The sequence below is a fragment of the Rattus norvegicus genome, chromosome 20 (genome assembly GCF_021556685.1).
Source record: "Rattus norvegicus strain SHRSP/BbbUtx chromosome 20, alternate assembly SHRSP_T2T, whole genome shotgun sequence".
NCBI lineage: Eukaryota > Metazoa > Chordata > Mammalia > Rodentia > Muridae > Rattus > Rattus norvegicus.
In genome coordinates, this window is record NC_141553.1 from 3,981,489 (window position 1) to 3,994,775 (window position 13,287).

The following is a 13,287-nucleotide window of genomic DNA, read 5'->3' on the forward strand; positions in this document are numbered from 1 at the left end:
CCTGGAGCAGGGGCATAGTCTCCTCCTTTCCCACCTGTGAGAAGAAAAGCTGTGAGAGTTCAAGGAAGGTCTTGACAGGAGGAAGTTTCCAGAATGGACAGAGGACAAAGTTGGAGACAGCAGCAATGCAGGGTGTGGCTGCAAGCCCCATTAATGAGCAGAGCGCTTTTCTAAAGTGGGCTGAGGAGACACTCAGTCCCTGCCCATTCCTACCTATGTTTCTCCTCCTCCTCCTCACAACAACTCCAATGATGGCCACAACTACAATGACAGCCACAGCTCCAACGACAGCCAGAACAGCAATGATTCCCATGTTGGAATCGGTTGATGGAGGAGGCTCTGCAAGGACAGGTTCAGGAAATGAAGGTAGGGGTCATGACCCCAGCTCTCAGACCTGACCAGCTCAGGGTCTACAGAAGGCTCCCTCCTTACCCCATCTCTGGGAAAGCGGCTCAGGCAGCCCCTCATGCTCCACTCGGCATGTGTAACTCTGCTCCTTCCCAAGAGGCACCACCACAGATGCCCACTTCTGGAAGGTTCCATCCCCTGCAGGCCTGGTCTCCACAAGTTCCATGTCCTGGGTCAGGTCCTCTCCATTCAACTGCCAGGTCAGGGTGATGTCAGCAGGGTAGAAGCCCAGGGCCCAGCACCTCAGGGTGATATCACCTTCAGGTCTGGGGTGAAGGGTCACATGTGCCTTTGGGGGATCTGTGTGGAAGATTTAAGAAATCACACAGTTAGCAAGACAAACTGAAATCTACACAAGACACAGTTAAACCAATGATGACACTGAACTGTGTGTGTCTGACACTTCAACTGTCATCTCACTAGTGAGCTGCAGGGAGAGCTGGTCCCCTCAGCACAGAACTGCACACTTTCCTGAGAGACTCAGAAGCTAAGAGGGAATCCACATGAGCCAGTGGGTCAACATGGCCGTCCTTATGTGATGTTCTATAGCATGATATGGGTGGTCATAGAACAGAAGAGGGAATGGAAAATAATTGATTTAATATGTGTTTGCAGAGAAAACCTGACTATAAGCAAAAATATGCCTTCAAAAAAAAGGAGGGAAAGAAAAAAGAAAGAAATATTAAAAAAGAGAAAAAAGAAAAAGAAATCCCACAATTTATATTCCTCCAGGGTACCCCATAAGGGCTCATGGGACCATTCTCCACTGTAGGAAGAGAGAGAAATGAGGTATTGAAGGGAGGGATCTGTGAGAATGTGTTCTATGGAAAGTTCTAGAAACTGGGGGAACCAGCCTAGTGTAGTGGAGTCCATGTCTCCTTTGAGGTAAAGGAGACTTCTGGTCCTGAGGTGTAAGGGCTGACACACTCAGCAGGACAGGAGTCACTGTCCTCAGAGAGTGGGTGTGGGACAAAGAACCTGGCCTTGGAGGGGCCATGGCTGACAGCAGGGAGCCCCTGCTGTTAAGTGGGGAAATTCTCTCCTTCCCTCCTGAGAGGGACTCAGAACTCTCCAGGGAGAAGGCTGGGCCCTGGGAGAGGCAGTGCTGTCACTGTGATGAGGGATCAGGAGACCCAGGGACACTTTCTCCCCTCTGAGACAGGGGCATCACCCAGCTGAGGGTTTCTTCTTCCCCAGGACTGAGTCCCAACTGGAGGGCAGAGGAGGAGAAGCCCGCGGTCCCCGCACCTGAGCGCAGCAGCGCCTCCTTCCCGAGCTCCAGGTATCTGCGGAGAGACTCCACACATGTGCCCTCCAGGTAGGCCCTGTGTCTCTCTACAGCACCATCTCGCTCCCACTTGCTCCGGGTGATCTGCGCTGCGGTGTCCGCTGCCATCCACGTTTTCAGGTCTTCGTTCAGGGCGATGTAATCGTGGCTGTCATAGGCGAACTGCCAATACCCGCGGAGGAGACTCCCGTCCGACCCCACGTCGCAGCCAAACATCAACTGGTAGGTGTGAGAGCCTGCGGGACCCCACGGTCAGACCTGGCCCCGCCCACCCGCCCACCCGCGGACTCCTCCAAACTGAAAGGGAAACCGGCCCGGGTCGGTTCTGCTCCCGAACCTCAGACTTGGGACCCGGAAGTCTCCGACCCCTATAGGCACGAGGAGAGGTAGTAACCTCCGACCCGGGGTCACTCACCGCCCTCGCTCTGGTTGTAGTAGCCGCGCAAGTTTCTCAGGCTCATTCGGAATCTATGCTCGTTTTCCTTGGCGATCCATGTCTGCCTCTCCCAATACTCCGGCCCCTCCCGCTCCATCCACCGCGCCCGCGGCTCGTATCTCGGATTCTCCGCGTCGCTGTCGTAGCGCACGAACTGCGTGTCGTCCACATAGCCGACTTCCATGTGCCAGAGCTCCCCGAGGCCAGGCCGGGACACGGCGGTGAGGAAATACCGCATCGAATGTGAGCCTGGGGGCGGCGCGCGGTGAGACCCCGACCTCCTCCGGGGACCCGGGTCGGGTGCGGGGGCCGGGCGGGGAGCAGGGCGCCGGGCTCCAGACGCGGGTGGAGAAGGGGCGGGGGGTCTGGTGTGCGACGCGGGGACCCAGTTTCACCGGTGCCGCCCACGCCCCTGCCCCGCAGAGGCCGTTTCCCTCCCGACCCCGCACTCACCCGCGCGGGTCTGGGTCAGGGTCAGGGCGGCGGCCAGCAGCAGGAACAGCGTGCGCGGTGCCACCGCCCTCATCTGAGATCCCTGACCGGGCTGTTTCCCGCGGGCTGCCTGGACTTTACAACCAGTGTCTGTGGCGACGCTGATTGGTTCACACGGATCGCGGAACCCAATGAGAGTGAGAATTGCCCGCGCATCATCAGTATCCGGGCAGAAGGACCTGACACAGGTTAGGAGCAGAAGTGAAACTGGGGAGATGGGGAACCTCCAGCCCCGCCCCTGACTTGCCTGAACCCTATGCTATGGGACAGAGCGCTGTTTGCCATGGTGTCTCTGAGTTCTGACCCATAAGCTATCTGGACACCAGGAGAGACCCGCAGTCCTGACTTTCTGTGTCCTTTCCTCCACCCCTTCCTCTTCCTTCTTCTCTTCAGAAGTCAGACCCTGGAGTCTTCTAGAAGAAAAGCCACTTCCAGGAATACAATCACAACACAAGCCTTGTGGATGCAGTGGAGAGATGCTTCTCCTTTAAGAGGAGACTCTGGCCTGCAAGCCCAACCCGGACCCCACAGAGACCAGGCACAGTGGGCAGCTCACACTGCCAAGCCTGAGTGCAGGAAAGAGGAGACTTTGCCTCTTCCCCCAGGATCTGTCTTCTAAAACCCAGGTTTAGACCCAGACTCCTTGTGTTTATTCCCAGAAGATGCATCTGTGGCTCCAGGTGGGTGAGTTTTACAAGGATCTTCATTCCCAGTCCTGAGATTTTTCATGTGGACCTGGGTAGTGGTCTCAGCACAGGAGACCCCGTTGTCCACAGGGAAGAGACCCCTGTGGAGACCACAGACAGCACAGAGACCTGTGCTACACTGCCCTTGCCCTGTGTCCACACTTCCCCTGTGAAGCTGCTTTAGTGACTAAATCACGGTAGGAGGGGACCTGTAATTAACTTTACCACAGAATAATGAGAGAGTGTGGGTGAAGTTATCAATCTGTGACCTCTCACTCCCTCTCTGACCTTCACTCACACTTATGAGCTGAGAAGATAAGGGACATGAAAGTCATAGCTGAGGGGGACACTGGATCTGATAACCGAGCTGGCCCTAGAGTTCCTCAGGCCTCAGGTGAGCAGTGTGGACATTGGAGGAAAGATGATTCTCAGGCCAGAGAGCACACGTTGGTGATGTGAGGTTTCATCCCTGGTCAGTAGTGTGGGGAAAGATTAAATTTACACGTTTCTTCATTCTGTGGATCTCTCCAAATCACAGCCACAGAACTGAAGTGGAAAGAAGAGGAGAGATGGGTGGGGGCTCCTGAAGAGAGTCACCCATCACACAGAGCAACAAATGTGGTGACCACTGGTGTGAACTCCAGTCACCTCCCCATGCAGGTCTCCACAGCAGCCCAGCAGCCTCTCCAGGATTCAGCGGCTCCTGTTTCAGTGACCCACTCTTATTAGGTGCTGTGAGTGTTTCCCGTGGGAACTTGAAGCTCTTAGGTTCCATCCTGACTGACCTAAGGATGCAGTTGGGGTAGGCAGCCCCACAGAAAGGATCTGTCTCTGTTACTTTTCTTCTCATTTATTCTGTTTTTTGAGACAAGGTCTGTCTGCACTGCTCTGGTTCTCCTGGAACTTACTATGTAGACCAAGCTGACCTTGACCTCCCAGAGATACATGGTCTTTGCATCCTGAGGGCTGGGTGTCTTAGTTTCCTTTCATTGTTGTGAAGAAACACCATGACCAAGGAAACACTTCTAAAAAGAAACATTCAGGGGCTGGGGATTTAGCTCAGTGGTAGAGCGCTTACCTAGGAAGCGCAAGGCCCTGGGTTCGGTCCCCAGCTCCGAAAAAAAAAGAACCAAAAAAAAAAAAAAAAAAAAAAGAAACATTCAATAGTGGCTGAGTAACAGTTTCAAAGGTTTAGTCCATTATAACAGGAAGCATGGCAGCTGCAGGCAGACATGGTGCTGAAGGAGCTGAGACTTCTACATCTTGATCCAAGGGAGCCAGGAAGAGGCTCTCATTCCACACTGGGCAGAGCATGAGCACAGAGACCTCAAAGCCCTTCCTCTCAGTGACACACTTCCTCCAGCAAGGCCACGCCTTCTCCCACAAGGCCACCCTTCCTAATAGTGCCTCTCTTTGTGCGTCCAACATCCAAACACATGAGTCTATGGGGGCCACCTATTCAATGAACGACAATAGGATTGAAGGCCTGTGTCAGCACACTAGCTCTAGTTAGTTTCTATTACTGTGATAAGACACTATGAACAAGGTATCTTATAAAAGAATATGTTTAGTCTGTTATATAGTTTCAGAGGATTTGAGTCCATGATGGCAGAGGAGAGGTGTGGTGGGAGAACAGCTGAGAGCTCCCGACTTGATTTGCAAGTAACAGACTGAGACACTGGCAATAGTGAAAGTCGATTTTTTAAAAATTTTGATATATATAACATATGTAATATAAAATATTATTGTATATAACATGTAATATTGTATGTAATATATAATTTATTCATAAAGTACCTGTCTTCAGACACCATAAGAGGGCATCAGATCTCATTACAGATGGTTGTGAGGCATCGTGCGTTTGCTGGGATTTGAACTCAGGAGCAGTCATTGCTCTTAACCACTGAGCCATCTCTCCAGCCCAGTGAAAGTCTTTTAAAACCTCAGTGCACGGGGTTGGGGATTTAGCTCAGTGGTAGAGCGCTTGCCTAGGAAGCACAAAGCCCTGGGTTCGGTCCCCAGCTCCGAAAAAAAGAACCAAAAAAAAAAAAAAAAAAAAACCCACACACCAGTGGCACACATCCTCCATCAAGGCCACACCTCCCAATCCTCTCTGAACATGGCCTCAGCTGGATTTGAAGGATTCATTCCCATGAGCCTGTGTGGCTGTTGTCATTCAAACCAGCACAGCAGTCACTGTGAAGTGTAAGAGGCCAGCAGGGTTCTGGAGATGTGTCCAGTGCAGGCTGAGGGAAATGCCCTCACACAGGCCACTCTGCTGAGTTAGGTCTCCCCCTTTGCCTCTATCTCCTCCTGCTCAGCCCCTCTGTGTCTCTGTCCCTCAGGTCTCACCCCATCCGTGCCCAGCTCCCCTCCCTCCTGAGCTCTGCACTGACCCTGTCTCTTCCTTGGCCTCTGGTTTCTCTATGGTGTCAGCCAGCAGCTGTGAGGCAGCTGTGTGGTTCCTGAGGCAAACATTCCAATGGTGGCTGGGGAGAGGGCTCAGCAGCCAGGAGCACTTGTTGCTGGTGCAGAGGATCCAGGTTGAGTTCCCTCAGCACAAGGTGGCTTCCACCATCTGTGACTTCAGTTCCCAGGGATCAATGGTTGTGCACCTAGGTACTCACATACAGAAATGAGTGCACAACGTGAAAATTAAATATAGAAAATATGATTTTAATTATCCTGCCTGTCTTTCTTCTACACATCGAGAGTGTGAGGCCAGGGGCGGAGGGCACAGTGCTGTTCAGACAACAGTGGACCACCAGCCAATGAAGAGAGCTCTGTATTAGGAAGTTTGAGATGGTTGAAATAGTGTATTGAATTGAAAATTTATAGAACAGCATAAAATTAAAAATACAAAAGATCTTTCATTGTATGGACCTACTGTGCACAGAGGAACATGGCCTCATCCCAGGAGGAAGACACAGTGTGCACTGCTCTTTGTAATTGAGCAGATGTCAGTTTTGATTCTCCATGAACAAGATGAATTCCACTTAGACTGTTGGATACTAATTTATAACAGACCAGGACATCCAAACACCCAGAGAGTTCCTGCAGGGAAAGGTGTTCCCTTTCCCCATCTGACCCTCCAGGATCTCACCTGTTGAAGATGGATGAGAAGCGTCCCATCCTTGCCCAATGGCGCCACCTGGTGGAAGAAACAGAGAGGACGGAGTCTGAGCCCATGGAGCTGAGGGTAAAGGGGACCCAGGCTGGCTGAGCTGCCCCAGGGCTTTCTTGCTGTCTGTGCTTCTCCAGGGTCTCAGGTCTCATGCTGCCCTGCTCTCATCACACTTACATCCAGAAGAACTTTACATGCTTTTCCAGCCGTGGGAAGAAAACGCCCTGTAAGAGAGGAGGCAGGAGGCAGAGCCCTGAGTGCTCAGAGGAGCTCAAAGCCCCAGAGTAGGTGCAGAACTCTGACCTGGACTATGATGTTGATTGTTTGATTTCAGCTACATGCGGGGTTAACTAAAACCCCAAAATGGAGGGCGACATCTGTGAGGCGGTTTTGCTCTAGGTGAAGTGGGAAGATCAGTTTCTGATCCTTTCCTTTGATGGAGGAAAAGACACCTGTAATCCTGAGTATTTGAGTGGAGTCCCTCCCCGTTTCTAATCTGGCCACACCTTCTGCTGGAGGCCTCAGTGAAGACATGGAAGGAATCGCTTGCTCTTTGTCTGCTTGCTCTTGCTCCTGCTCCAGCTCCTGCTGCTTCTGTGGGGCATTCCTAGCTGCCTGTCCTTGCTCTGCATAATGACAGCAGACTTACATTTATTTATGGAGGCCTAGGCTTCATGCTGGGCCTGTCCCAGCTTCTCCTAACTCAGTTATCCCATTTACACCATCCTAAGTTCTGCCATGTGGCTGCTCACCTCTCCTCAGATTCATACATCCCGACTCCTCTGAGTCTGGGTGGAGAATCCCCCATGCTTCTCTCTTCCCAGAGTTCCTCCCTCTGACCAGAATCCTGCCTTCTGCTCTCCTTGGCTATAGGACATAGGCTTTGTATCTCATCCTTCAGAAGGTGCTTTAGGTAAGCAGGGTAGGATGGAGAGGCTTCCTCACACAGGGCACAACAACATTACCCCAGCATTGCCCCTGTTAGTCCTATAAAAGGCAAATCTTTCTCTGACATCATCAAATATATACAGTGAGAACAAGGATAAAAACATAATTATAAAGGGTTAACAATTATTAATTCTTCATTAAGAATTATTATTTATTTATTTTATTATTTAATTGATTAAGAGGAATTAATTTTATAATTAAAATTTTTAGTTAATTATTAATATTAAAATATAAGAATTACACTCATAGCGTCTGGTTCCTTTGTATCTGCCAATCACTGAGAAACTATTATCTGTTCTATGAATCCAAAGTCCTATCTGTCCTGAGTCCAAAGTTCTTTACCTAATTCCCTTTCCACTGGAATTTGATGTTATCCACCTGAAAATATCTTTCTAGAGCTAAATCATTTTCTTAAATCTTAAACAACTTAAGGTTACTGTGAGACTGTAGTTATCCAGTCTTCCACCCCATCCACTGATTATGAGAAGGATAAATGTCCCCCAAGAACTCCATATGGAGGTTCTTCGATGCCCTCCATCATCTCTGAATTAGAATGTGGTGCAGCCACATTCGTGCCTCGCTGTTACGGAAAGCCTTGTGTTCATAAAACATTCTGAACCCCATATCCTGTAGATGTCTGAGATTCAAAGACCCCCTATCTATGTACAGTGTATCAGAATAGGCAAATGTTGCTTGTTTCCAGCTATCAACGTGATGTTTGACTTTGGAAACATCTACAAGAGGCTAAAGAAAACTTATTTCTGTAATTAACAAAACTTGTTCCTAACCTGTCCATAAGATTGATTGACTACCCACTTGCAGTTTTTAATTGTCTTGAACTGTTTGCAATAGAGACAAGCACTGGAACTTTACAATACGTTTTACAATGAGTTTCATATGTACAGTACCTTAGACAAGAGTTGAGACATGGATATGGTATGTTGTAGCAAAATATATGCTTGAATTTCTCTCAATACACAAAAATCCAGACCACTGTAAAGTATTTGAGACCTTTAGTTGATGCTCCTCAGTCTAAACGCAGAGTCAACCGTCCACCCCTCTACCCTGTCATTCCTTTATAGTCCTGACGTGGAGACTTCTAGTTTATTAGGAAAGTCAGTCAGATCACAGGATAGTTTGCTGGAGCACACACGTGAAAGAGTGTTTGCCTGAGGAAGACATAGGTGAAAGCATCTCTCGCTAAAGCACACGCATGAAGAATGTTCTGCTAAACAGACATCTGAAAGAAGGTTTTCCTGCAGCAGACACAGGGGAAAGGATGTTTTGCTGTAGCAGACACGTGAAAGGACCTGTGATGAAGGAGTATAAATGTGACCCCACAGACAGTCGGGGACGAGCCCTGAGCATTGGGTTTGTTTTGCTCCGCCTTGCTATTCTTAGTTAAGGACGAGCGTGGATTGGTCAGCCTCACATAGTTGTGTTGAGATCCTCCACACCTGGGTCCACAGCCAGCAGGAAGAGAGAGAGGTTCTCCAACTGTCTTGGACTTTCAGAGCCACAATTCCCATCCCATTGACAAGCTTCCTCTGCCAAGGCCACATCCCCTAATTGCCTTCAAGTACTTCCACTCCCCAATGACTAAGAATTCAAATCTGGGAACTTATGGGAGTGAATATTGGATACATTTTACTTTTTTTTGAGACTGTGTTTCTGTAGTGTGCTTTATCTTGCACACCTGGCCCTGTAAAAGGTTCCCAGTTGCTGGTCAACTGGCCCTTTAGAATTCTTAGCTGTTAGAATTGCTTGACACAATGACCTTAAGTGTTGTTGCCTCTTGGATTTCAAGATAGTTCATTAGAAGGGCAGCTGAGTGTGAGAAAGAGGATTGGGGGAGCAGAGTGAGAGGAGAAGCAGTTGGTGCAGAAGCTACAGCGAGACAGTAGAGCCAGGAGGAGCTGACTGAGCAGAGAGGCTAGAACAGTTGTCACAGTCTGGAGCTGCTGTAATTGGGACCTCTGGGAGAAGGGACTGTTTAGGTGCAGTGTTGGGAATTGAGGGAGGAGTTGGGAGAAACATTAGAAGTGACTGGACTGGAAGTTGGAAGAAATTGTTGGAAAGAAATTAGATTGACAGGACTCTCCCTCTTTCTCTGTCTCCTTCTTTCCTCTCTAGCCATAGAGGGTGAAACCGGGAGGATAAGGGGTGGGGCAAAAGGGACCAACAAAGTAACAAAGATCTACTACATGGCTCTCTGTGTAGCCCTGACTGCCCTGAGACTCACTCTGTACACCAGGCTGGTCTCAAACTCATCTGCCTGCACAACCAAGACTCAGGAAATATTCTTAATCAAATCACCACAGAAGCCCACTGAATTTTTCTTTGATCACGTAATTGGGAAAATTATCAACAAATGAGTTAAAGGCTACACACTCGTGGTAAAAGAACATCTCGGCCCAGGAATCAATTTCTAACCTTGAGTCAGTTTGCAGATGCAGAACCCTTGAATGAACGAGTGTCCAGGTGACCCTGAGTAAGTACCTTATAGAACGTCTAAAATGAATACTGCTAGCCTTTCTCCAGTGTTTTCCTAGTGGGACCTACAGGTTTTCACCAAGGTAACCCTACACTGGGGAAAGAAATAATCAGACTTGCCAGGTTCTATTGCATATTGGCCCAAATTAATGCTGGTTCCAGGAGATCCCAGGAAACATTGTGGTTCTTCGGTTAGAGTAGAGTGTAATGGAGGGCCAGGGATTAATGAGGTTTTGGCTGAAATCTGAATCACACTAAGTCCAGTGGGTTCCTGAATTCATGCAGTGGCTCTCTTCTGGCTAGTCTTGTGTGTCAACTTGACATAAGCTGGAGTTATCACAGAAAAGGAGTCTCAGTTGTGAAAATGCCTTCATGAGACTCAGCTGCAAGGAATTTTCTCAACTAGTGGTCAGGGGGGGAGGACCCAGCCCATTGTGGGTGGTGCCATCCCTGGGCTGGTGGTCCTGGGTTCTATAAGAAAGCAAGCTGAGCAAACCATGGGGAGCAAGCCAGTAAGAAACATCCCTCCATGGCCTCTGCATCAGCTCCTGCTTCCTGACCTGCTTGAGTTCCAGTCCTGATTTCCTTTGGTGTTAAACAGCCATGTGGAAGTGTGAGCTGAGTAAACCCTTTCCTCCCCAACTTACTTCTTGGTCATGCTGTTTGTGCAGGAATAGGAACCCTGACTAAGACACACTATAGTCCATTCCCTGAATGTCGAATTAGGATAGATGCACTGAGGTTGGCAGAATTCTCACATTGCTTCCCTGACCTGTGGGCTGACGGCTATCATGGTTGGAAGGACTAAATGGAAGCCTTTAGAGTTCCCTCTGACAAGGAAAATAGAGAATCAAAGACAGCATCACACCCTTGTAGGAATTTCAGGAATCAGTGCCACCAAGTGTCATTCTCCACAGTCAAAACCTCTTGCTGTGCACTGGACAGATAGGAGAGTTGAAAGGAGATGTGGTTGGAACAACTTTGGATTCTGGTAACATATGTATGCTTCAGAGGTTGGGAAATAAATCCTATGAAACATTTGAGATCCTTCTAACTCAGTGAAATTCAGGAATCCAGTGGATGGGGCAGGCACAGACATTCCATCCAAGAAGAAGGGAAGGCTCCTGACCTGGCCCCTCCCACCACCAAGAGAGGAGCTCAGGGCTTAGTTTGTGTCTTTGGATTCTGCAGACAGCACATCCCTCACTTGGATCTGTTACTCTGGCCCATAAGCCTTCTGAATCAGAGAGCTGCTAACTTCCTGTGGGTCCTGGGACAGGTGAAGACTCTTCAACAGGTCCCGGCTGTGGTTCAGGCTGCTCCAACATCTTGGACCATGTGATCCAGCAGACCTGATGGTACTTGAGGTGTCAGTGACAGAGAAGGATGATGTTTGGAGCCTTTGGCAGGCCTCTGCGAGTGAATTCCAAAAGAGAACTTTAGGATTTTGGAGCAAGGCTCCACCATCATCTGCACACAACTATTCCCCCCGTGAGAGACAGCTCTTGGCCTTGGTGCAACCTGAACATTTGACAATGGGCCACCAAGTTACCTGTGGGCCACATGTGACCTGGGCTGCCAGAATGGGTTGGATGTTATCTGACCCACCAAGTCATAAAATAGGACACACACAGCCCTAAGTTGTTATCAAATAGAAGTGGTATAAACCTAATCAGGACTGGACAGGTCCTACAGGCACAAGGAAGTTACTCGAAGACTTTGCCCAACTGCCTCCAGTCTCTAGTCCTGTTACAATGTCATCTGCAGCCGAGCATGCACCTGCAGCCTCATGAGCTGTGCCTTATTCTTGGAAGACTGAGGAAGAAGAGACGAGGGCCTGTCTTGCTGATGGCTGTGCATGCTATGCAGGCCCCAGCAGACGTGGACAGCTGCAGCATTACCACCCCTTGCCTGGAGATCCCTGAAGGACACTTCTGGTGGGAATCTTCACAGTGGGTGGACGTTCAGGCCATGCACATGGTAATGCCCTTTATTTGGATGGAGAAATGGTCAGATGTGTGATTGTTCTCTAATTCATGGGCTGTGGACAATGGATTGGCTGGATGGGCAGGGCCTTGGAAAGAGCAGGGTTGGAGTCATCTGGGGAAGAAGCAGGGGATAGATCTCTCCACGTGAGTAAAGGCTGTGAAGACACTTGTGTCCTATGTACATGGTCATCAAAAGGTGATGTCAGCTTGGGAGAAGTTCAGTAACCAAGTAGGTGGGTGACCCATTCTGTGGACAGTCAGTCTCCTTACCAGCCATCTCTCATTACCCAACAGGCCCATGACCAAAGAGGCCATGGTAAGGGGGTTACCCCTAAATGTACAGCTAAGTGGTGGAGTCAGGCAAGCCTGGTAAGGCTGCCCCCCTACACTGACAAGAGAGGGATGGAAAGGAGAGGTGGGTCCCCACAATTTTGTCAGGACTGAGAAAGTGACTCCAGTGTCCCGAAGGAAGGTGAATGAATGTCCTAATACCGTGACAATTATCCAAGCCTCTATGGCAGTGGTCAGGCCATTGGAGTCTCCATCTGCTCAGTAGTCCATGGATGGACCAAGGATATGGGCTGCAGGGTGATCAGGGGTTGATGGTCCCGTGGCTCAGGGAACTCTGGGAAAAGTAGCTCATGAGGAGGTGTTTCCACCTGGGGTCTCAGGATCCGGGTGAGTGTATTGTGTCAGGGCCTTTGTAAGGCAGCCCAGGACCTGTGATGGATTTCCATAGTTATCCTGATGACCTTTGGAATTTTCCATCATTTACAGCCATAAGGGGAGCTTTGTGAAGATGGCCAGGGTGCAAGTTGTAAACTGATTCATTGCTAGGACGCCCCCTGAGGCATTGTGATTCCATTAGGTTCCTGGTCTGGGACAGTCTCACGCCCATCTGCATGGGCAGCTGCTGCTGAGGACAGAGAGACAGCAGGGACGGAAGAGAAGAGAAGGGGCTCTGGGTTGTTCTTCAGTGTGACTGACAGTGGAAGGATTGTCTGCTCCAGCCTCACAGCCAGGAGGAGCTGTTAGTTCCTTAATTGGCTGATGTCTTGAGGTCATTAATTAATCAAGACAGGAGTGAGGTCACATGGCAAAGGCCATCCTTTCAAACCCTAGCAAAGATGGCTGCCAGCAAAGAGGCCTCCATCCTAATGAGGGGACAGTGGCTGAGATGGCACCAGCCTCAGGTTTAAAGACTTCCATGTATAGATTTTCACTCTCTACCCCGATGTTACAACCCTTAAGGTAACTTCTTCCTTAGAGATTTTAACGGGTTTTAATCCTACACCTCAACACATTTAGAGAATTTACTCAGCGTCTAGAGGGTAGAGAGGAGCAACCATGGTCCCTAGTGTGACTCGTCTGTCCCTTCTCCATTGGTCTCCATTCTCTGTCACACAGGCAAGTGGCTCACCTGA

At 49.5% G+C, this 13,287-nt stretch overlaps 3 protein-coding genes and 1 long non-coding RNA gene across 16 annotated transcripts in view; 1 reads left to right on the forward strand and 3 right to left on the reverse strand.

Moving 5' to 3' along the window:
- LOC147998499 (class I histocompatibility antigen, Non-RT1.A alpha-1 chain-like) overlaps nt 1-2,678 on the reverse strand; it is a 54,528-nt gene extending 51,850 nt beyond the window's left edge. For 3 of the 12 annotated variants that reach the window (XM_087598485.1, XM_087598480.1, XM_087598479.1), the window contains exons 1-6: nt 2,586-2,678; nt 2,112-2,381; nt 1,657-1,932; nt 433-708; nt 214-339; nt 2-34 (exon numbers count right to left, since the gene is read on the reverse strand). In XM_087598485.1, the coding sequence (XP_087454611.1) occupies nt 2-34; nt 214-339; nt 433-708; nt 1,657-1,932; nt 2,112-2,381; nt 2,586-2,658 (1,054 nt within the window). In that variant the 5' untranslated portion in view covers nt 2,659-2,678. Of the gene's footprint in view, nt 1; nt 50-181; nt 340-432; nt 709-1,656; nt 1,933-2,111; nt 2,382-2,585 lie in introns of all 12 variants that reach the window. The other 9 variants (XM_087598484.1, XM_087598486.1, XM_087598483.1 and 6 more) reach the window with 4 other exon arrangements.
- The window catches only part of LOC147998498 (RT1 class I histocompatibility antigen, AA alpha chain-like), a 101,871-nt gene that overhangs the window by 54,918 nt on the left and 33,666 nt on the right, over nt 1-13,287 (reverse strand). The window lies entirely within an intron of this gene.
- LOC147998503 (RT1 class I histocompatibility antigen, AA alpha chain-like) overlaps nt 1-13,287 on the reverse strand; it is a 60,703-nt gene that overhangs the window by 13,311 nt on the left and 34,105 nt on the right. The window lies entirely within an intron of this gene.
- LOC147998504 (uncharacterized) lies at nt 2,556-5,337 on the forward strand. Its single transcript, XR_015645544.1, has 3 exons — nt 2,556-2,812; nt 3,018-3,304; nt 3,849-5,337. It is a non-coding gene; the product is annotated as an uncharacterized LOC147998504 (long non-coding RNA).